The sequence below is a fragment of the Sapajus apella genome, unplaced genomic scaffold (assembly GCF_009761245.1).
Source record: "Sapajus apella isolate SASKATOON/1434 unplaced genomic scaffold, GSC_monkey_1.0 scaffold2, whole genome shotgun sequence".
Taxonomy (NCBI): Eukaryota; Metazoa; Chordata; class Mammalia; order Primates; family Cebidae; genus Sapajus; species Sapajus apella.
The window spans coordinates 2,712,401-2,736,744 of record NW_022436942.1 but is presented as its reverse complement, the minus strand read 5'-3'; the positions used below and the strand labels follow the sequence as shown (position 1 = coordinate 2,736,744).

The window sequence follows — 24,344 nt, the reverse complement described above, 5'->3', positions numbered from 1 at the left end:
CAGGCATAAGCCACTGTGTCTGGCTGGAAAAACTATTTTCACATATCACTTTGGTATTATAATACTGGATCTATTGACTAAATTAGTATTCGTTGGATCTCTCTGTCCTGACATTCTGTCCTAGCTCATATTTCCTCAGTGTGTCTTCAGGATAAAATGTTAGCTATATAGTTAGGCTATTTTTTTAAAATGAAGTCTTGCTCTGTTGCCCACCCTGGAATATAGTGGCACCATCCCAGCTCACAGCAACCTCCACCTCCTGGGTTCAAGCGATTCTCCTGCCTCAGCTTCCTGAGTAGCTGGGATTACAGGCACCTGCCACCATGCCTGGCTAATTTTTGTATTTTTAGTAGAGATGGGATTTCACTATGTTAGCCAGACTGGTCTTGAACTCCTGATCTCAAGTGATCCATCTGCCTCAGCCTCCCAAAGTGCTGGGATTATAGGCATGAGCCACCTTGCCTGACCTATAGTTAAGCTTTCTTCATTTATGTCTGTTCAGGAAAAACAAGTTAATCAATAAATATTATATGCAGATACATGCAAGGACACACATAAACCCATATATATGGAATATTACTTAGTGCTCTGAGCTTAGTATTTTTATTTTGGCTTATGTGTTTACTAATTACGTATTCTCATGGGTTTATTTATAATTGATTTATCTTTAAATGCTTGCTTAATAATGTCTTGGTCATAAAAAATAAAAGTATAATCATTAAATAATCATTTTAAGACTTAAAACATTGCTTTGGGGTTTGTGGATATTTTCTAAAACAGACTTCAGTGCTATTTGGCTCTGCATTATTCTTTTCAGCATTTTACAGAATCATTAATGTCTTTCATTTTATAGCAACAGATGTAAGAACTAAGTACTCTAAGGAACAGTTTAGTAAAAATGTATACTATATCATATTTCAATAAATATTTCTATGTAATTCGTTTTTGGTACTTAAAGTCCTCCAGAATTTGACAGGACGTGTCCCTCCTTAGCTACCTCCCAAGTTGCAACACACTGCTTTCTCTCTTCTTGATGTAAGGTCCCAGAGAAGCTAATCTCACACACAGAGCATGGTGAATACTGCCCCCACCTCTGTGCATACTTTCCCTATGATGAAAATGCTTTTCTCTCTTTCCTGTGTTTATCTAAATTTATCAATCCATAATATTCATCTAAAATGCAAGCCCCTCCACAAAGCCTTATACAGTAACTCCAGCCAATATTAACCTATTTCAGCTATTTCCTTTCCAGTCATCTGTAGCAGCAGTCCCTAACCTTTATGACACCAGGGATCAGTTTTGTGGAAGACAATATTTTCATGAACCAGGACATGAGGGGAATGGTTTGGGGATGATTCAAGAACATTGTATTTATTGTGCATTTTATTTCTATTATTATTACATACTCATCATAATATAGAATCAGTGGGAGCCCTGAGGTTGTTTTCCTGCAACTTGACAGTCCCATCTGGGGGTGACGGGAGACAGTGACAGATCATCAAGCATTAGATTCTTCTAAGGAGCACATAAACTAGATCCCTCATAAGTACAGCTCACAATAAGATTCACACTCTTATGAGAATCTAATAGTGCCACTGATCTAGCAGGAGGCAGAGCTCAGGTGGTAATGCTTGCTTGCCTGCCACTCACCTCCTGCTGTGTGGCTCGGTTCCTAACAGGCCACAGACTGGCACCCATCTGGGGCCCGGGGGTTGGGGACCCCAATCTACAGCACTTATTGATGATCATAGTCACTCATTTACTTACTCTCTCACTCAATGAATCAAAAGTATTTACCATATCAAACACAGTACTATGTACCTAGTGACATCCGTGAGTAAAACCTAACTCCTGCCTCTCTGAAGTCTGGAGTCTAGTGGAGGAGACAAGTCAATAGGCCATGTGAATTTGGTGATATATGTTCTGTGATCACAGCAGGCATAGCATGCACAGGAGGGACATCCACCCAGGCTTGGGCTACAGGAATGTGAAGGAGCTCAGGCTGTAGAGTCTGAGTGTCTGGGGTATCTGAGGTATACACATGGTGGGAGGATCAAGAGTTCTATTATGGATAATGTTAAGTGTGAGATGCCTAAAAACACATTCAAATGCAGATCCTGAGCAAGCAGTTGGAGGAACCAGTCTGGTGTTCAGAAGACAGGCCCACGCTGAAGATGTACATTTGGAATTTATCATGGTACAGCTGGTGTTTAAAGTCATATGAGTAAGTGACATTCAGGGAGTGAGCATCGATTAAGACCAGAAATCCATGGAATGGATCTGAAGAGAACACCTCTAATAGAAGCCAGAGAAAGAAATAGGAGGCAGTGAAGCAGACAGAAAAACCAGGAGATTGTGCTGGGCAAAAATATAAGTGAAGAAATATTTCATGGAAAGGAGAGTGGCCAACTGTGTCAAATGTTAGTGATGGGACAAAAGATATGGAATGGGGGCAACCATTAGGTGGGTCAAAGAGGCTGTGACTGGTGGCCTCATCAAGAGTGGTTTTGGTGGCCTGATGAAAATGAAAACCTGGCAGAAATGGGTTAGAGAGAGAATGGAAAGAGAGGAATTGGAGATAGCAATTACATACAATCTTTTGAGCAGTTTTGCTATGAAAGACAGCAAGTTATGAGCCAGTAGCCTAAAGGTTTTTTTTTAAGAAGCAGATTTGCATGCATGAATGCTGAGTTAATGATCAAATGAGGGAGGACAGAAGAAAAGCCATATTTCTCTGTTTCTCTTGCTTCATCTGGTGCTCTCTTTCTCCGTCGCTCCCTCTCTCTTGCTCTGCCACACTCACTTTCCCAAGCACACACCTAACCTGAGATCCCAGAGCACCTCAGATATACATTTTTCTTAGGACTTGATGTGATGTGGTTTTTTTTTTTGTGCCTCCTTCCTGTAATAAAGGTATACTCAATGGGGGTAGAGACGATGCCTCCTTTCCATATCCCAAGCATTTCCTACCCACCCAACAACTCCATCTATAAAGCACATCCCCCAAAGGAATCATGTGGTCTCAAGGAGGCAGATATCCCTGCTAGCATGTACGCTCACAGAGGAAAGGGATTTGGGTGTGTGTGCTCACTACTTTATACCCAGCACCAAGAACAGCAGGCTTTTCACATACCTGGGCAAGTAGGATAAGTCTGTTCTCTGTGATTTAATATGATAATCTGTTCATGTTTACAAAAGTTTTTTTTCAACTAAGTTAACATATTAGAAAGGTCCTACATTATCAAAGTCTGTCTATGAAGTGAATGTAATATCTATTTTCACAATGACTGTTGAATTAAACCCACTTCAAGATTAATTACATTTGCTCCTGCTTATAAATTAGAAGTGTTGATCATTGTCCCTGAGGACCAAAAAATAGCTATGTGCATTATTTCATCTGGTGTGTTCTGCAGAATGGTTCTGTCTACTATGTTGTACTATATTCTTACACAAACTCCTTCTGAATTAAATGTCAGTAAGAAGTTGGTCATTAATGAATATTATAGGTATTAATTATACTCTTGGTTACCAAGAAACTCAGAGCTATCACTGATAAACAGTAAGAATGTTAGCCAAGACCTTTGGTATACTTAGATCCTCTTTCCTTCTCAAGGCTTTTGATCTTGTATTCTAACAAGCTAATTATACACACGCATTTCTCATTCAACCTCAAATTCTGTTTATAAGTGATGAGGGATATTTATAAATACATAAATATCTAGTAGCTGATTATTGTTACATTATTTAGAACATAATTGAATCCAGTAAAAGAGCCATCACAGTCCAACTACTCTCTAGAGCTCATATAAGTCTCTGAAAGTTTACTTTGCAAATGTAGCTCACTGACAGCCATCATATTTTTATAGATGAGAAGGCTGAAGCCAGAGAAGTTAAGCGATGTAAATAGCTCACAGAGAAAATACAGGGTGCAGGGGTGGAATAATAGCTAAGCTGTTTGCATAATATTCTTGGTACAATATTCTGGCCAACATATTACTAAGCTACAAGTGCCTCTGTGAGTTGAAAAACCCAGCTGTGTTTTCTACGTTCTACACTACAAGCAATAATAAAGATGAGGTAATTATAAGTTACTTAAAACCCTTCAAAGATATTAGAAATGGAAGTTATGTAACCAATTACAAACTCATCCTTCTGTATCTACAAATAAAGTAAATGAAGCAATGCTGATTACTACGTATCAGCATAAGAAAATAGAAGATGCAAAGAGGTGAATAGCATAAATCTCTAAGGAAATATTGTAAGTAGTCTGAGTAATACATACTTTTCATACGGTTTCAGTATAAATTAAACTTCAGCTATTTGGAATAATTTACATGTATATCCCTTAAAATGAATATAGCTCAAGCAATTGTAGTTAGTTTAGAAACAGAATTTTTAAAGAAAAAAGTGGATTAATGAAGACTATCAGGACATCCAGAAAATTTCTTTAGCATGACATAAAGAATCCCTGTCCTTAAGACACCATGGCTGTTCCTACCATATTCTCTCTCTCTCTCTCTCTCTCTCTCTTTCTCTTTCCCTCTCTCTCTCTCTGTCTCTTTCCCTCTCTCTATCTCTTTCTCTCTCTCTTGAAAGTTAAGAAAGAGATATTGACTTTGATTAGGGATAAGGTAACAATTCAAGGGTCTGAAATATACTAGGGAGTGCTATGCATTTTCCTTTTCCTGAAAAACTTATCATAAAAGCCTTGCCTGATATCTCCAGCTCTCCTATTAGACTTTGAATTCAATGGATAGTCAAAGCAGGCAGAAGGAGGAGTCAAAGGCACAGCAATGGCATTTTACATTTCTAGAATTCAGACTGATGCTCTAATAATTATGTCACTCAGAAATAAATATATATATCTAACAAACATGGACTGTTAAGCAAACAAATAATTGCTTCCACTGAACCTGGCTAGTAATTAGTGAGTCCCATTTCAGTCCATTTCCTAGATTGCATTTTTTATTGTATCCATTAACCATCAATTTGAGAGGTCATTTAAATGGCCATAACCCAAAGATTCTTAGTTGCTCAGTGAAAGATATGTAATTGCCTATTAGAAGATTTAAATCTATTCTATAATACCTAGGCATTTTTTCCCATTATACCTTTTCTTTGTGGAAAGTTTCTTTTGTGAAAATAAGGCCTTCTGGGTGCCCAGATTTTGTGGATATACTACTACTTTAGTAGCCAGGACCTACATACATGAAACAAAGATCATTTCCAGGATGATACATAGTGTAACCTAGTGTAAAATAAGCATGTGGTTCTAGGTGGACATAACAAATGTAAGAATTCAAAACACAAAGAATAGATCATTGCTGGCTGGAATTTATCTAGGATATGGGTTAGGTAGGTCTCAGTTTGGATCTTAAGGGTATGAAGGTAATACTAAGATGAGTTATAGGAGGAGATATTCTATTAGTAAAAGAGAAAGACGGTATCATGAACAAAAATAAGAAAAGCACCTAGCAAGAGAGAAGATAATACTTAATCTATAAAATAGCAAAACTTTAGAATAGTTTTAGAGTGTCCTAGTCACTCATTCACTCATCCTTCAATTATTCACTCATTTGTGCAACATTTGTTAAGTACCTACAGAGTCATTGCAGTTATCAAAGATGTATGCACAATTCAAATTACTGTAGTTTATTTCATATAAAAATATATGCAGATACCACACAAGATCCCTACCAATATGACCAAAAGAAGCTTCTCTCCCTAAAACATTTTTGGCTCCTTTTTGCAGAAGTTGTTCTGCCTGCTTGCACTGTCTTCCTCCGTCCCTCTCTTTCAAGATTTAGTTCAAATGTCACCTCTTCCAGAAAGCCCTCTTGATTCCTAGGGGAAGTGCATCTTGAACATACCTCCTTGTTCAGACAAGCAAATTCAATTATAATGATTTATCTCTTTCTCTCTTCCTTTCATATATACTTCATTGTGAGCTTCTTGATCGCATTTTTAGTTATCTTTCCATCTTATAAACTAGCACAATGCCTGATATAAGAGCTGCTCAATAAATGTTGTTGAAAAACTATCTTACAATAAATAAGCCCTAGGTGAATTGCAGGTGATTAATATAATATTCAAGTACTAATAGCTGGCTAGGGGAAGGGTCAAGCTACCCAGGTCTTCTTTTGCTCCTTTAAATATGCCAAGCTCATTGCCACTTTCAAGCCACTGGGCTATTCTCTTGCAAACCACCCACAACCCCATGGTATCCTGCTGGCTTTTGATTTTTAACAGATCTATCTAGTTTAAATTGCTCCTCAGAAAACCTCCAGATCAGCCAGTCTCTAATAGCCTCTAGTAATTGTCTTTCACCACAATCTATTCTTATCCACTGCATAGCTTATATCACCATCTGCTATCTTTCTGGTTCACTGTCTGTTCTTCATTGCTCCCAGCCAGAATGCAAATTCCCTGAGAGCTGATCTGTTGTGGATCTTCTTTACCGCTGCATATCTGGCACAGTACTTGGCATCTAGGAAGCACTCAATGTATCTATGAAACTCAGTGAAAGAAAGAATGAGAAATGTAAATCCTTTACTCCACAGTGGTAAACTGACGGATCCAGGGCTGCATTCAGCTTGCTGCTGAGTTTTCTTTGGCCTGTTCAGTGTCTATTAAAATTGTGAATGATCCACCAACGTTTAAAAGTTAGAGATTCCACATTTTTACCAAATTTCAAAATACAGGCTCCTTTTGAAATATTGGAAGAAGTGGAAATCCAGGGTCTGCAAGCCAATTGGCAAGTGAGCAGAAATGAGTAATGGCTCCCTGCTTTGGAAGATCATCAGACTGTCCCAACCTCACCAGCTCCTAGATCACTCATTCATATACCCTGTCTGGCCCTGAAGGTGGCTAGATTTTGGCCCTAATCTCTTCTACTAAAGCTTTCTCTGTGACCCATGCTCTATAGCACCCTCCTATAATTCCTACAAATTCTGCCTTCATGGATTGCTGTGACACTAAATTTTGGAATATGTCTTTATAGCTGAAGCATCAGTACTTTCCTTCTTATTATTTCTGCATTATGACATGGAAATATTATATAATTAAATACAAAAAACTGGATTCATTATACACCAGAAAAAAAATCTAGGTGAATGTTTAAATGATCTCAAGGTGCTGAAAGAAAATTATTATGAAAACATTAAAAGCCAGTAAATCAGCAACAAGTAAATATAACTAATATGACTGACAGAGTTATTATCCCTAATTAAATTTCATTACGAAAAATGAACCTTATGAAAGAAGAGAGAACGAAACACTTTCAAGTAATTCACAGAAGAAATACAAATGACCAAGGAACATATTAAAAGGTAGCCCATTTTGCCAATAATTCAAAAGATATGAATCAAAATGTGATTCTCCTTTCATCTATCACACATTAATTCATTCAGCAAACATTAGTTGAGTGATCACTATGTCCCAAATACTATTGGTTTGGCCAGTATTTTTTAAATGGTAATAATTTTAGGACTCACTAAGACAAGTACTATCATAAACTGTGGAAAACAATTTTATAATGTGCATCAGGAACCATAAAATAGTTACTATCCTGTGACCCAGTAATTAAACATCTTGGAATTTATCCTAGAGAAATAATCAGTGTGGCAGACAAAGATTAATGTATGAGGATGTTAATCATAGCATAATTTATAATATCAAATACGTTAGAAATCTAAATGTCTAATAATAAGGAGTGATTACATAAATCGTGGTACATTCAGGTGAGGAACAATTATGCAGACATTAAAATTACGTTTTCAAAGGCCATTTAGTGAGGGTTATGGGAGTGCTCGTGAAAAATTTTCAAGCCTACATTTTGAAAAGAATTAAATATAACCGATCAAAGTGACCCATTCTCTTTGCCTTGTGATCTAGGAGTTATTTTTGCTTCCTACAGCTTGCTATCTAATGCTTCTCTCCATCCTGAAAAGCATATAACATTTCTCCATATGCTTCTTACTTCAGATAGGCATTAAATGCAGGGTCTCAGACATAAGAACAGAAATTGCTTCAGGACAGCATGAAACAATATGGTTTAATATATATAGGGCATGGTGTAATATACACTGGTTTAATATATATTAGACATACACGAAGTACTGAACAGTGCTCTGGACTGTGGGTAGTGACTGTTTTTACAGAAAGCAAGAAAAGAATATAAAAGACCAAGAGTAGAGTGGAGAAATGGGACGGAGAGGCTTAAGGGAAGTATGCAGAAGATAGAAAGTCAAAAAGTGCACATAGTTGGATTTTAAGGAAATTCTCTGCACGATACTATAGTATTAGGAGTTAAGAAATTCCCTTTTTGATGTATTTATAGTTTTATGTAGATCAGACAAGACACTTACAAGAAGCATTATTTGTTTCTTGTAACACCAACCACAGGAAAGGCCAAAAGGGATGTCATGGCAGAAAAAGCAGAACTACTTCACTACCATGAAAAGAAAACAACAAAAATTGAAAGTCTGCGAGCACCAGAATAAACTGTCTGCACAAAAGATGATTATAGTAAAACAAAGAGGAAGTTGCATCTTGGTTTTGGAATTACTGAACTGTGCAAAGGCAGAAACCAATTTGCACAGTCATTTGCCTGCAGGAGCCCAGTGATTGAATATCCACAATGAAAACAGTGGAAACTGGACTCTACCAAACCCCTATAGCACAGCTACATGGCCACTTCTGAAGCAGTGCTTACAACGAACCACTCCTTGTGAGTTTGCGGATTTATGAAGAACTTGCCAACAATCTTGGAGATTGGCCTCCCAAGAAACCAAATATGCTATCCTAGCCTAGAGAAGCCAAGGAGTCACTTGCAGAAAGACCAGCAGAGCACAATAGTCTCTCTTCTGTGAGTGAAAGTCGATTATTTTTCATGGAAAATTGGTGAAGGCGTTACCCCATAAAGAATGCATTTATATGGTGGCAAGGTAAAGACTCCTTGTGCCATTGTAATAGAATAAGCATACAATTGCTTAACTCTACACTGTCAGTTACATACAACTGGCTTACTTTTCTTCCATACCTATGCCCACTTTGGGTTCTAAAAGGGACTCATGTGGACTGTCATTTAATATTTTATCTCTTACAGTGTAATCACAGGGCTTAAAATATTCAGCAATTCAGTATCTCCTTTTTTCTTTATTCTCTTTTGCTTTGAGAAAGGGCACATTTGTTCTCTCTCATCTAGAGGCCTGACTTTGTTTCTGTACTTCTGTATTGGACTTTCATTGCTCTACAAATTATGGCTTTTCCAATATTTTTCTTCTGGGAAGTATAAGGAAAAAAAAAAAACTTGATGTATCCACCCCAGCCATTTTTACATCATTGATTTCTCTTCCTTTCAACAAGTTGTTTTTAACCCCTTGTAACTTTTTTTTTTTACTATTTGTAAATTTCCACTTTTCAGGCAATTCCACCATCATCTTTGCATATATCTATTCTCCTCTTTAAGCACTGTAATATACTCAAATTCATTAAAATAATTGGTCTTTATGCCACCTTCATTTTGAGTTTCTTTCATATATAGGTTGCTTTATTTTTTCCATCATCTTTCCATTTCTGAGCAGTGCTTGCATTCTTTACCCTCTTCATCCATTCTTCTCAACATGTAACATTGTCTTCCTAAAAATTTGTATTATGTACTCTGTTTTGTTGTTGTTTTTTGTTTGTTTGTTTGTTTGCTTGCTTTTTGAGACAGAATCTTGGCTCTGTCACCCAGGCTGAAGTGCAGTGGTATTATCTCAGCTCACTGCAACCTCCGCCTTCCAGGTTCAAGTGATTCTCGTGCCTCAGCCTCCCAAGTAGCTGGGATTATAGTCATACACCATCATGCCCGAATAATTTTTGTGTTTTTAGTAGAGATGTGGTTTTGCCATGCTGGCCAGACTGTTCTTGAACCCCTGACTTCAAGTGATCCGCTCACCTCAGCCTCCCAAAGTGCTGGGATTGCACCTGGCCTGTATCCTATACTCTTATGCTTATTTTGCTTCAAACTGAGTGACCTAACATAAGGTTTTTATTTACCTTGACATTTTCATTGCTAGCCCTAAGATACTGGTCATCTGAGATTGCTTTTTAAAACTTCTGAATGGATGTGAGGTGGTTCATTCATTGTCTGCTAGCCAATCTGTCACTCTGCTGGCTCCAGGGCAAGCTTAGCTGGTCTGGTTGTTCATTCCCCACTCATCAGCTATGCAATCAGCCCTTATTCATGCAGCTGCTCAACTTGTGCAAGAAGACAACCTCACCCATGCAAAGCAAGACTATCTTGCAGTCAAGAAAGCAGAGGTGGCTCTATTTCCCTACTTCCTTCTTCTAAAACTTATTACTGCTCATTTTGACCTTGCCTTTTGGACTCTGCTCATCTTCCTTGCCTTTTTCCCTCCACAGTGCTAGAGCCTCTAAAGTAACTCCTTGACCCTGTACATATAAGGGTCACCATGTTTCTGTGTTCATTCTAGTAGCCAATATGATTTTAACTTTCAGTCTGGGATTTTTTTTTTTCTTTCTACTCACATTCACTCTCTAGCCATTCATTTGCTAGCTTGACTCACTTTGTGTTACCTGACTTCCCTTTCTCTTTAAAATGATACATTTTCCACATCCTAAATCTCTACTTCCTGCTCCCTTCAACTTGGCCTTCATCCTTGCTCAGCAGCTAAAATGCTCATCTGTCTAGCTATAACTCCTCTGCCCTTACCTCTTTCTGTTCTACATAGGCATTTTGATACACTACAAGAGATCTTAAAATCTTCTCAATGAGCCAGATAGATTATAAAACAATATTGGTGTCTTTTGTTAGTATCTTTTAGAATCTGACTCCTTCCTGGAAGGTTTTGTAAAAATTATAGTCAAGTTCACATATATTAGAGTTATACAAAGTATAGAAAAGGGCATAGGAAATGTCTAAAGAGAAACTTTAAAAATAAATCTTTTGAGAATCTGACTTTATATCTATCAATGTTTATTATCAATTGATAAAACGTACAGGGAAACAGAAGGGAGATATTGCCAATGGGAGAAAACGATGAGAAAGGAAGACAGAGAAAGTCTCTACAGTTTGAACTTCATTTTGTAAAAACAAAGGAGCTATCATAGACAAAATCAAATTGTGAAATGTACATTTAAAATGTTTAACTTCTTAATAAATTTGCATTCGAAGATGCCAATTTAAAGTTGATCTGCATGTTAATGGTATTAAATTTATGAATAGTACTCATCAGGTACCTGTTTTTATAAGTAATAATATAGAAATAGTTCCTTCAAAAGAATTTAAAGTTTAGCCTCACACTTCCAATCAGAGGCTGCCAGTTTATGGCTTCTGCAGAAAGCATGTCAACCTGCAATTCAAGGAGACCAGAAACTACCTGCCAGGCTCACTTGATTAAGCCTGAATGCACCCCCTTACTTCACACTCTGTCTCCACAGTAGCCTCTCTTCCTCTCTCTTTCAGATCCCTCATTTGTTGCCATGGTTTATGCATGGCTCAGGCTGACCTGGGAATGTCTCCTCCCTTCTGGCCCAGTAGTTTTGGGTGCCAAGCATTTTGTTGAGGACCGTCCCCCACCATATCTTGGGGGTGCATAGTCAGGCATTCTGGGAGCGTGTTCCTCTCTTTACCCCAAACCTAGGATAGCAAGTGCTGAATAAATGAAGGGACCAGAACTTGAAAATATGACAACAAGCCACGGATATAAAACGTGATTGATAGAATGAGCAGAATAATGTAAAGATATAAAATGTGATACCTGATGGGCCAGAATATAGATATTGTGCCCAACATCTTTTGGAGAAACACCATCATCTCCGCCCTCGTCATCCCCATGATCACATTCCAATCCTTGGTTGTAGGCATTTTTCATCACATCCACCTATCAAAAAAAAAGGAAGAAGAAGATTGAAATGCCAGGAACAACATCCACCTTACATTGTTTATGAGGAATAATTAAAAATTGGGCCGCTTCATGAGCCTCAAAAGTATAAAAGGACTCTAAATAAAAATGGTCTTGGAAACCATCTTTATAACAATGAACATGGAAGTATTTTTATATAGTATTTTCCCTTTTCTTGGAAATTTTGTTTGATATTTGAATGTTGATAGGGCAGAGGTTCCCATGAGTTAGGAGAATTAAGAACCCTAATAAACTTCCATTATTTACTAAGTGACCACTAAGGAACAGGCAGACATGGTGCTGGAGATTGCCCTGGGAACTGAGGACCCCAACAGTGGATGGGAGAGGGTACCCTCAAGGAACTTACTGTCCAGTGGGAGAGTCAGCAAGCAAAGAGGCGAACACAGCGGTCCTACAGCAGGGCTATGTATGTTTCTGAGGAAGTGCAGAGCAGGGGTACATAACTCAGGCAAGAGATGGAGGGTGGGCCAGAAGGAGGAAGGCAATGAAAGGATAAAGGTGTTGTCAACAGAGGAACTAGTACTTTCAAGGGCTACTGCACAGTGCTGTTGTTGAATAAATATGTAATTCATTGCCACATTTAACCATAGGATAGAAAAAGTGTTGGTTCTTATAACTCCCTGCTTGCAGACAGACACTAGGCTCTCATTAAATATATAATAAATCAAACTTCATCTTACTTTCTTTTGTGTGCCCTCCTTGACCCCATTCTTTACTAATGAAGTGAGACCAAAAGAGTGTGGTGCCAGGCTTTAATATGTTATACCCATAGCGCCAACAATGGCCCTGATGTGAGTGGGACTTAATCATCAGTGCACTGAGCTATATTATGTGAGTACGTTCTCAGTGCTTTTGGAACCCAACGCTCTTAAAATACACTGGCATTATTTCATAATGTGCATGCTACGAGTGAGAAGGAAAAGATAACTTCTACAATAAGAAGACACACTAATGATTTCTGTGGAATCTCCACTCACAGTCTGCACAGTTTCCTTGAGGCCAAGCATTGTACAACACATCACTAAGAAGAACAACTACAAAAAATATTAATTTTATTTTTATTTTTCAGAAAGAGATATAAATAAAATTTTTGAAGGGTATAAACTTTTTTTTTTTTTTTACATACCTTTCTCATATGCTCCAATACACCGTTAAACTAAAGCCATCTTTTTTCTGGCAATATACATTTGCACACAGTTTAGTAGAGTGTGATAAGTTGGTTAAGAAAAGTGCTTGGATTAGATAAAACTACTGAAGTCATAAGGACCCAAATCACACAGCCCTTTGCCATCACAGGGCCTTCTGAGGTATTGGTAATGGTAGGTCATGATGTTCCATTTGTCTTGGTAGAGCAATGAAAATCGATCAACTTTTTTTTGTTCTCTAAACTTGTTCCTTTTAGGCTACCCATTATTAACCAAGCTTTAAAAAGTTTTCTTACCAGTTCTCTGGGTCTCATGTTAAAAAGAATTCTTTCTGCATTCTCGCTGTCATGCCTGCTTTCCATAATGGCCAGCAAAAGCTTAGATGCATTGTTCTAGAGACACAGATTGAGTTAATGCACATCCAAAGTCTATTTCATGGATTAACGATCCTCTGCATTTGTTTTAATTGAGATTACTAGGACCCTTTTTTTAATCAAACAGAATTTAAAACTGCTAATTTCATTTGTCTTGTTAACATTTTAAAACAGAACATTTTATTTCTTGTCAACACAAAATAAAACTAATGAGTTATGAAAGCTATGTTACAAGAGAATGGTGAAAATGTGGTTCAAATGCAAAATTGACTTACTATATACTGCACTAAAATATAATCGTATTTTCCCTCACTTTTTTTCTGAATAGAGATTTCATAATGATGTTTTAATAGAAAAATAAGGTGAACAGGTATAAGTAACATATTTTACAGAAATGGTATACAATGTAAAGAATTTGGCACAATTGTTAAAATGAAATATTAATATATATCAGCAAATCAAAATCTAAAATAAATTTGAGCAATAATTAGAATTAATCTATCAAATTACTAATTCATGTGTCAGAAATATAAACATATTGATAATGGCTTCCTAGTCTCACTGCATGGCAGGTGATATGCAACTTATTTACCCTTGGGTTGTGAAAGAATATCTTCTACTTTTGCTTAGCAGAGAATGAAAATAGCTTATGTTGTCTTTGATGTGTTATAATTTGTTTTATAAATATATTAACTCAAACATTTTACCTACAGATATCAAAAATATTTCTGATACAATTTATAATCCAAAATACTCAGAGTTACAGAAAATCTTTGCCAAGAAAGCACAATATCCTAAACATTTTGAAAGATGTTACTTTATACTATGTTTTTAACAGTGCTGCCACAGAATTTTGGCAAATTGCAAGATGAAATTAAATATCCAGGAGTTATTTCTACAGTATTCTCATAATATTCATTTAAATAAAAATCTTAACCTCCATACACAATCTTTGATAGAAGTACAAAAGAATTGGAGTTAACATGGCTTTAAGACACTTCTAAGTGACTCAAAGTTAACATATCATAGGATGAAAATTAAACTGAATTGTGTTTAGTCTAAATAAATAATCACCATGCAAATTTTCTTAAGGTTGTGCAAATTAATTCTCTTGAGTAGTTTTAACACCAAATTCTATCCAACTATTTTTTCCTCAGAAGTACATCTTAAGTGACAGATAATAGTGACAATGATGAAGATAATGATTGACACTAATGTCACTGACTCATTATGAAAAGACTTTAGTATTTGGGGGGAAAGGGAGTATTAATCTTTTTCTGCTCCATTTTCATTTCATGCAGACTTTTCATTCAAATTTTGCAGATTTTCATTAAAATCCACTTCCACTATCTAATATCCCACATAAACAACATACTTAAAAGTAAGGTTCTAGGATTAGTGGAGAGTTTAAATCCTAGGAGTAATCTGAACAGACCTCCATGGAATTCAAAGCTAAAACCTTGGCAACACTGACAGTGCTATCTAATAAACCATCTTCAGCAGGCCCAACACATGATAGCTTAAAAATACATTCAATTTCAGAACGCTATTGGCAATGTGGTATTTTTTTCTAACCAATCTTCTTTTCTATATTATGTCAGAAGAATAGAAATCTTATAAACAACCTAATGAAATATGAATCTATTTGATAGTATAAGAGTCTATATATACCACAAAATCAAATGGAAATGTCAGTATGGGAGTTTCTTCTTAAAGAAACCACATTCTTTTAAAAAACAAAACAAAACAAATCTTTACCTATTTACAAAGAAGCACTTCATATTCACAGCTCAGTGTTGCAAATGAAAATAAAAAGTAAAGGACGACAAATATGAAAAAGTAATTGAATCTCATACTAAATGAGTATATAAAGTTAACTTACTTAAAATTAGGGATGATTTAATAAAAAGAATGTAAACCTTGAAGGGTAAAATTCTGTTCTCATATTTGGGTAGTTGTAAATTTTCCACAAAGTCCACATATTGATTTATAAAAATTTGGATAACTTAGACTCTTGAATTAGAGAGCAACTATTTATGCTTTCGATAGAGTTTTAGGCTAAAACACAATTTGTACCAGTTTTCCCTTAAAAGAAATTAGGAATGATTAAGCAATTAAATTAAAAAATGAATGATATAAAATAAAACCTTAATATTTTTTAATATGTTATCTTTTTAATGTTAAAGAGAATTTATTATTTAATAGAAGTTCCTTAAATTTGCTAGTATATATTATTCTGTCTTACAAACATTGTTATTATATTGGCCAACATGTACAAAGCCTCAAAGATTCTCTAGAAAAGTGCACACACCTCATTCACTAAGAAAAAAACCCATACTTTAAATATTTCAATTCAAATCTATATTTGTATTTTGACTTATCAAACTGTCATATTTTTAAAACATAGTAATTGTACATACTAAAATCAATAAACATTGAAATACTTTTTTAAAAAAGCATTTTCATTTGAATAGTTGAAAATATCTTTGTACTGTTAAGTGATGCCCTCTCACTTAATTTTTTTACACAGGCTTTGGTTTGTAAATAATCTGTATGCTTACACTTTATTTTAAATGGATGAATCATTCAATATTTCTCTCCATTAAGTTTAGTTAATTAAAAGTGAAATTTAAAGGTACAGTCTTTAGACTAATGAAGGATTTCAAAAGCCAAAGATCAAGACCTCTCTATATTGTTTCTTAATTACGGTTAAAGCTGAATTTAAGATAAAACAACAAAAAATTTTCTAATAACTTGAATTTAAACTGACTATCTTGTAGGCCTAGGCTGGTTTCACTAACTGAAGCATGATGGTAATGAATCAAAGGGCGCAAATACAATCAATGTAAGGATCACCTTTTCTAATCTATGAATAGAACGACCAGAAACTTATACATATTACAACTGAAAGCATGAAAAAATACAAACTCATCTCTTCCATTAAAAAAGCATTTAAGCTGGGTGTGGTGGCATGCACCTGTATCTCAGCCTATCAGGAGGCAGATACTGGAGGATCACTTGAGCCCAGGAGTTCAAGACCAGCCTAGGCAATATCGTGAGACCCTGTCTCAAAAAAATAAAGATGTATATGCTTACTAAGAGCCTTTAGCATAATCTTCAGGTAAACATATGTACTTTCCATTGTAATACCTAAACCTAAATTTAGAAACAGAATTAGAAAAATATCATTCCTATTCTTTGTAGCTATAAATTTGCCCATAGAAAGTTAAATTTAATTATACGTTCTTTATAATCTTGGATAAACCTGAGCTCACAGAGAAATTATAATTTAAGCAAGAATTATTTTTGCCTGTTTAACTCTAAGCACAATAATATGGTCTTTACTAGCTTATCTCAATTGAATATCATGCTTTAGCATTTGGGCTTTATATAATTTATTGTGTATATTCATTTGTCTACTTCTATTTTAACAAAAGGTTCAAAAAGAATTATTTTTAATGCTACTGTGCTCCTGAACTCTCATAAATGGAACTGCTGGGAACTGTATACAAGGTTTAAATTAAAAGAATCTCTTAAAGAGAGTATGAATATCACTGAAAGTGTTTTGGGGAAAAAATTAAATTTTAATGTAAAAGAGAACAACTTTTAGAAAGAAGAGAACCATAAAACTAAAATTCAGCACTCATTTGACTTTGTCAAATTCCTTGTGACTTTCTGGGTGGAATTCTGTAGTCAATGTATATTAAAAATATATCAGCACCTTTTGCTTCTCCCTATAATGAAAAATATAAAATAAAAACAGAAGGGAAGTCATGAAACACAGTGGCTGCTTAGAGAACTTCCAGGAAAGGACCTTGCCATGGAATATTACCTCAGAGCTAATTTCACATTGAATCCAGAGTTTAGTAAGCATTGTACTTTCACTGTCCCTTTCTGTCAATTGATTAGTTGAAAGTATGATAATAGTTTGCTTTTGACAAGAGCTGCTTAAAGATTATACTGTAGAGACTAGATTTTCTGGCCTCAATAGTGGATTTGCTCTACCTTTAGCTGGAGCACCAGGTCCATTCGGTATTTACCAAGAGGGTTAATGTCATTCAGAATCAAAGCAATGATGATATCAATCCCATTAGACTCATGTGTAGCGATACAGGTCTAGAAAACAAAATATTTGTAAAATAGCATTTTAGTCCCACAGAATGCACTAGAACTAATAAGATATGAAACAACATAATCACCTGAATTTTTGACCTTTAAAAGATAGATAAGATTTAACTTTGAGCATTTGACTTATTCTTTTGTGTAGGGTCTGACAATTAATTGATTAGTATTGATCAAATGGCTTTGTATGCAGAACACTGAGAGAGACACTCTGTGCAGCACATATCTTTGTAAATGAACTGTGTTTATAGAATTTTGGAGACTACTGGTTAAGTTAAATATTCTTTCATTCAGTAAATTTTAACATACCTATCAACAGAGGAGTTTCTTAAGGTCAGAATTTTAAGATCTGAATTATCCTGAATAAAGAATTTTCCTATTTATGAAAGACATGTATCCCCCATACCTGAGATTTGTAGGCAAATTTTGTAATACCAATGACACATTTTAATTTAGTTGATACTTAATGCTAAATTGATGACAAGAGATGCTGCTATATATGCCAGGTGGAAGTGAAGACAAGTAATATGAGACTCTCCTGATGTTTGGGGACATGCTGTCAATAATGATGGCTGAAGGAAAAATTTACCAGGTTTCTTAAACTTACATGAGTTATCGTGATTGGGGAAAATTTATAAAACATCCTGTGAGATAAATACTCACATTTTGAAGGTTAAGATAGACTATGCTGGGTTCTGAAATTAATTCTACAGAACTTAAATCAGGAACTTGTGAGCTTGATATGTAGCACCTTTTAATATTTAGATCCAGAAATGTTTATGTCAAGGGGTATGAAAAACTGAAATTCTGGTGAGTTAAGTGAGAAAGAACAAAACCAAGACAACTTCAAAACAACTGCTTTTTCAGCATAGGTCTCATTTCTCCTTTCATACAATGGAGTTTTTACTCCACTGACACAAAGGAAAGGTGTTTTCTATGCATCTCCTACCTTTCCTGAGGGTCTTCTGCTCATTAAAATATTTGCCAAACTTAAAGAAAATCTTTTTGCAGATCATCTCTAGAATTTGCCAGCAATCTTTCCTCCCACACATTTTCAGAGCAATGGGGAAGTATGTGTGAGGTTCGTGTTATTTCAAAATTAGCTTTCACTTTTAGAACTTATTTGGTTTTATTAAATTACTTTTAAAGCTCAATTCCATTTTCTTATGAGGCCAAAATTGGGGAACATTCTTACAAGCTTTCCCGGAGACAGTAGAAGAGATAAATTGCATAATTATTTTCTATTATAGATATACAAGTTTTTATCAACAACAAAACCAAATCTCTAAATTTGTATGTTTTTCCTTAACTTTAAATCAACATTTAGGTTTTCTTGTATCATTGCTCTGGGAAACTGAAATATAATCCAGAAAAATACAGGGAAAAATCCACAAACTCTTTCAGTATTTCATATGTACAGTACAGAAAGGGAAAACACCTCCATAACAAATTATGCCAAAATTTTCCTGTTTTTATTTTATACATCTATGCATATACACGTGTATATGTGTTTATAAATATATGTGTACATGCATAGACACTGTGTGTATGTGTGTGTATATCTCAAGTAAATTGCAATAAAAAAGCAAACTTCTTTTCACATTTTTTCTATGTCAATCATTGATATTTGCTCTCGATGGCTTCTTTAATGTTTATATCCAGAAATGTTTATGACTTGAAATCTCTGTCTTCTGGCCTGATTCGTGCTTACAATGGTAGCTCCATGATGCCTGAATGGAAGTGAAATAGTCAACCGACAAACTTTCAGGTGGCATCCCTTCCCTTGATTGACCCGTGTCCTGCCTTCTGCACCCACAATATATCCTTGATATACAACAAAATGAAATCAGAGGCAAACTTTCTGGAAAAGATACTTGAAACTGTGCCCTCCAAAATGTAATACAGTCGAAAGAGCACCCGATTTAGACTCAGAATCAAAAGTCCTTAGTTGTAAGACTGGCTCTATGACTTACTGCTTCTGTTACTCTGAGACTCTGGAAAGTCACTTAATCTTTGAGTTAGAACCTATTCATCAGCAAAAGGGGAACAATAATACCTATTTCACAAGTTTATTGTGGGTATAAAAGAAATGACATATGCTACTCCTTGCAGGGGTGCTGAAGGAGCTAAAGAAAGTTTATTCCACAAATCCTGGAAAGGTTCACTAAAGATGAAAACTGAGCAATGGCCAAAACATATATTTCACTTTTTTCAGTAAGTCGATTTTTATCTTGAACGTTTTTATGGGAATTGTTTTTACAATAAAATTATACACAAATACAGCATAGTATTTCCTTCTCTATAATTCAGTCTTTGTACGTTTTATTAGAAAAGTAAAAATGTCTGGCAAAGCAAGAAGAAAGACATTTTAAGTGCACACAAAGATTGGCTCCCTCCCCTACTTAATCCCTTTACTAATTAGTCATGAATATTTCTGGTTACCTGATTTTCATGGCAGGGACCCTGGCAATACTCAGTCAAGCTCTCCAGGGTCTGGTTGACCAGTGCTACATTCTTCTCATTGATGTAGAGCCCCAACAGGCCCAGGCCACCAGTTGTGCTTCCACAAATGCAGTCCAGAAACTGAAGGGTCTCACAGACAAGGTTGTAATTTGCTTTGTTGTTTTGATTCCTCAAGAAGTTCTGAAAACAAAAGAAAATAAAACTGAAGGATTACAAAAATTCACTGTGCTGAATGTTTGCTGCTCTCCCCATATGTGTGCTTTTCTAACTTTTCTTTATAAGAAAAGTGTTCACATTTATTAAAGTTGTCTTCCATTTAAGGAGGGAGAAAGGCCCTTGGATTTTTCCTCAAGCATCTATATATATCAAGATGGTTCATAATAAACATTTCTCAGTATCATTATCATAAAACTATATTGAGAGGGTGAAAGTAACAGGAAGTAGGAAAAAGAGAAAAAAAAACTAGGTAGAAAGAAGTTCATTAGGGAGAGAAGTCTATTTTCAATTATAAATAATCTCATATGAACAGTGCAACTTCATTGTTCACTGATTATAAATGATATAACAATTACAAAGGGCTATTTGGAGGTATCTATCAAAATTTTCAGTTAACAGATAGTTCCGCTCTTAAAAAGTTTTTCTAGGTATATGTACACAAATACACCAAGAGGTTTCCTGCATACTGCTTGTTATGCAAACACCAGAAACCATATTATACCTATAATAATGTGACTGGTTTAATAAATAATAGCACGTTGAAACATGAGAATAATGTAAAACTATAAAAATTAGGTACTTCGATATGTGTCAATAAACACAACCTAGCAATAAGTAATTGACTAATAAGATATATTACTAAATGAAAAATATAAGTTGAGGAATACCATAGAATATGATTTTTAAAAAAATGTTTACCTGCACAGATCAATATGCTTATGCATGCATAAATATTTCTAGAAGAAAAAACCTGGGCCCTGACAATATTCAGTCAAGTTCTTCAGATTAATCACTTGTTAACAGTGTTTTTCTCTGGTAAAAGGGTAAGCAGGAAAGAAACTTTTTTAATTTAGTACTTATTTCTATTAATTTATTATTTAATGTGTTTATGTGAATTTATGCCTACCATTTATTATTCTTAAGATAATTTTAAAAGTAGTGTTTTCTACATTGATCCCACACTCCTAACAGTAAACTGTTCAATCAGATGCTATCTAATGTGTTATATACCCTATACATCTATTTCCTACACTGACAGACGAGATGGGTTAGGATATGTCCACGGGCACTGATCCAGTATTGTCCCTCCAGAAGCAATGCCTCTGGCCTCTGCCTGCCTGTGTACAAACTATGCAAAAAAGGGGCCAAAATTTAAAATTCATAAGCACTCCTAAGTTCATCTATCTAATAAAGGAAAATGCAGGAAGGAAGATATAAGACACTGACCACATTCATTTTTGAAGGTATCCACCTTCACTCTGGTACAAAAAAAAAATCCTCTTCTATGTTAATTCTGTTTCCAGTGAAGACATACACATATACTCAGTATGCTGACTCAAGAAATATGAATTGGCTTGAAAATCACGAAAGCCCTTTAAGAGTATAAAACCATGAAAGTTATAGATGAGACAAATATGATCTCTCTCAACAATATAACCTTACCAGAGAACACTAGGAAGAGATGATGCCCACTCAGGCTAAAAATACTTGAGGCTAAAAATATTGATGAAACACAGGATGATGCTATATGAGCCTGATTTTTTTTCCTGCATAAAGGGATTTTCTTACTTTTCTTCACTGATACCAAAGTTTCTTCCCATTTCAGATGAGCACTATTGCTTTTATTGATCATCTTTCCAAAACTCTCTCCAAAACTACCTGTTGGCTTTATTCGAATTTAATTACTTATAACCATAGGTTGTATTCTCATCTTTCACACAAAACAGAACAAATACCTGCAATTCCCGGTTGTGATTCTCACACAGTAACTGAAGAAATCTCAGTATTGGCTGCATGATGGCAATTGCAGGACTCATTGTTACTTCCTCCGCAGATTTTTCCTCAGTATTTCCTGCTTCTGGTCCTGTGCACATAATGTCTATTTCTGGATCCATTTCTCTTCTGTATACACAATATGCTTTGGATGTTGCCGAAGAAGCCTCTGTTAATTGCCCTTTCATTCCCTCTTTTAAATGTAGTGTTGAATCTCTTACTGTAAACAAAGCAGTACTTTTATATTTCTGAACCAATTTGCTTTTACTAATTTTTTTTAAAAGACAACTAGCTACCCAAATTCTCTAACAATTGAATTAAAAATAATCTGGCAAAGGCGCAACAATTTCCAAAAAGGATTTCAGACGGCACTTAAAAGTTAAATCTGCAATGAGTCATAAAAAAGATCTTAATGCTTAGCAAATTTTAAAAGGACTCATGTCTTTCTGAGATATATATATATATATATATATATCTCAGAAATCTGATACACACACACACGCACACTCATATATATATTTCATATTGAAGAAGGTAGGAAAATGTGACAAACTTCAAAATATTAATGTCTTTATGATCTGTATTTAATACATTGATGATTTTGTCATTCTGAATACCAAGAATCTTTCCTTGGAGTTTGGTCTGGTAATTTCTGTTTTTAAAGTTTTATTTTCATCATCACTTAAAAGATTTAGGGCAGTTATTCTTTACCATGCATGCCACAATAAAATCAAACATTTTTCATGTCACTGGTTGCTTTGCACTGATTATGTCTCATTTAAGTTTAGTCCTGCAGAGCCATTTTAGGGTCAACCCATGACTAAAATTCCTTATGGATGATCAGAGCCACAATGGGGATAATTAAACCAAGAGAAGACAGACGACAAATGTGAGATTTAAATGCTATTCCCCTCTTTTCTCTCACTCTGTTCTCCCAAATACTCAAATACTTCTTTACCTCTCATTCGTGGACCAGATGTCATCAATTCATTGTCATCGTCCCTTTTTTTGCTACCTAAATCTATGGTATTAACTGTCACTGTTGATCTTATTTCTTTCTGAGCAGCCTTCATTCGATCATAGAGAACTTTAAAGAATTTTTCTGACTTTTTTTGTTCATGCAACTGCTGGTAGAAGGAATACTGCAAGAAAACATATTTTAAGACATCAATACCCAAGGGGAGACAAATAGTGCTTTTATGCTTGAAATAAACATAAGCACACACTTAATGTACTACCCATTATTATTTCATAAATTGCCAGCCTTTGCCAGTTTCTTATACTATTTAATGTGTACTAATAATAGCTGGTACTTACTTAACACTTTCCACTAAACTCCAACATGTTTTCATATGCTATTTAATTTATCCTTACTAGTTATATATGTAAAAAACTTAACAGGGACATTGTAGGAAGTTGTATGGAAAGAATTCTTTGATTTATATATTGTCATAAAGTCATGCATTGATTCAACATGTATATATTGAGTGCCTACTATGTGCCAAGCTCTCTGTTCACAGGGATAGGACAAAAATGGAAACCAGCCACAATCCTTGCTCTCATGAGTTTGTAATCTAAAGTGGAAACTCTTCAATACGGTGATCATCCTGTATAAACATGAGTTTATGGAAAGTTACAAAGGGCTATTTTTCTCTTTATCTAAATTACAGCACATTTAATTTGGAAAGTGTTACCATGGTACCCTCACTCATGGGATCCCACTGATAAACAGGTACCAACTTCTTTTGGATGCTCATTAGCTACATTGCTTTGCATGGGGTCTCAGACAAATCCATCTTAAAATATACAGTCAATAATGATGTAGAAATGGTTCAGAACCAAAAGTAACATAAATGTATCTTTGTAGGATGTGGAAATACTCAACCTTGGGAAGATTTACCCTAATCATTGTCTGCTCAATGCCTTATGGAAGTGTCTAGGAGAAGCAGTAGGAGGTAGGAAAGATAACATATTCCAGAGAAGATAGGATTTGAAGTGGGTAGGGAAATTATAAGTTATTACTACTGAAATTATGAGATAGACACAAGGCAAACAAGAGAAATAGCATTTGTAAATTAATAAAGATAATAGCCCTAACTGTAGTGATTAAAAGAGAGTTATATAAGGTTGAGGAGAGATAGTATGAAGAAAACATAAAATAATTTCCAGATCAAGCAGAACTGGCCTTACTCCAATATAAGAACATTTAAATAGCCAATCTTGGTGAGTCTGCCTCCAGAATATGCTTTCCTTTAGGAATTCCTGGAACCATGACCCACAGGTCTTGGGATCTGTTAAGTGAGACCCTAATGACATCAGGT

General features: G+C 35.3%; 1 protein-coding gene across 6 annotated transcripts in view; it reads right to left on the bottom strand.

Moving 5' to 3' along the window:
* Positions 1-24,344, bottom strand: part of ITPR2 (inositol 1,4,5-trisphosphate receptor type 2) — a 492,164-nt gene that overhangs the window by 122,333 nt on the left and 345,487 nt on the right. For all 6 annotated transcript variants that reach the window (XM_032284102.1, XM_032284097.1, XM_032284122.1 and 3 more), the window contains 6 exons: positions 22,982-23,165; positions 21,987-22,243; positions 20,014-20,214; positions 17,455-17,565; positions 13,372-13,467; positions 11,766-11,888 (listed from right to left, as the gene is read on the bottom strand). In XM_032284102.1, coding sequence (XP_032139993.1) covers positions 11,766-11,888; positions 13,372-13,467; positions 17,455-17,565; positions 20,014-20,214; positions 21,987-22,243; positions 22,982-23,165 — 972 coding nt within the window. The remainder of the gene's footprint in view (positions 1-11,765; positions 11,889-13,371; positions 13,468-17,454; positions 17,566-20,013; positions 20,215-21,986; positions 22,244-22,981; positions 23,166-24,344) is intronic.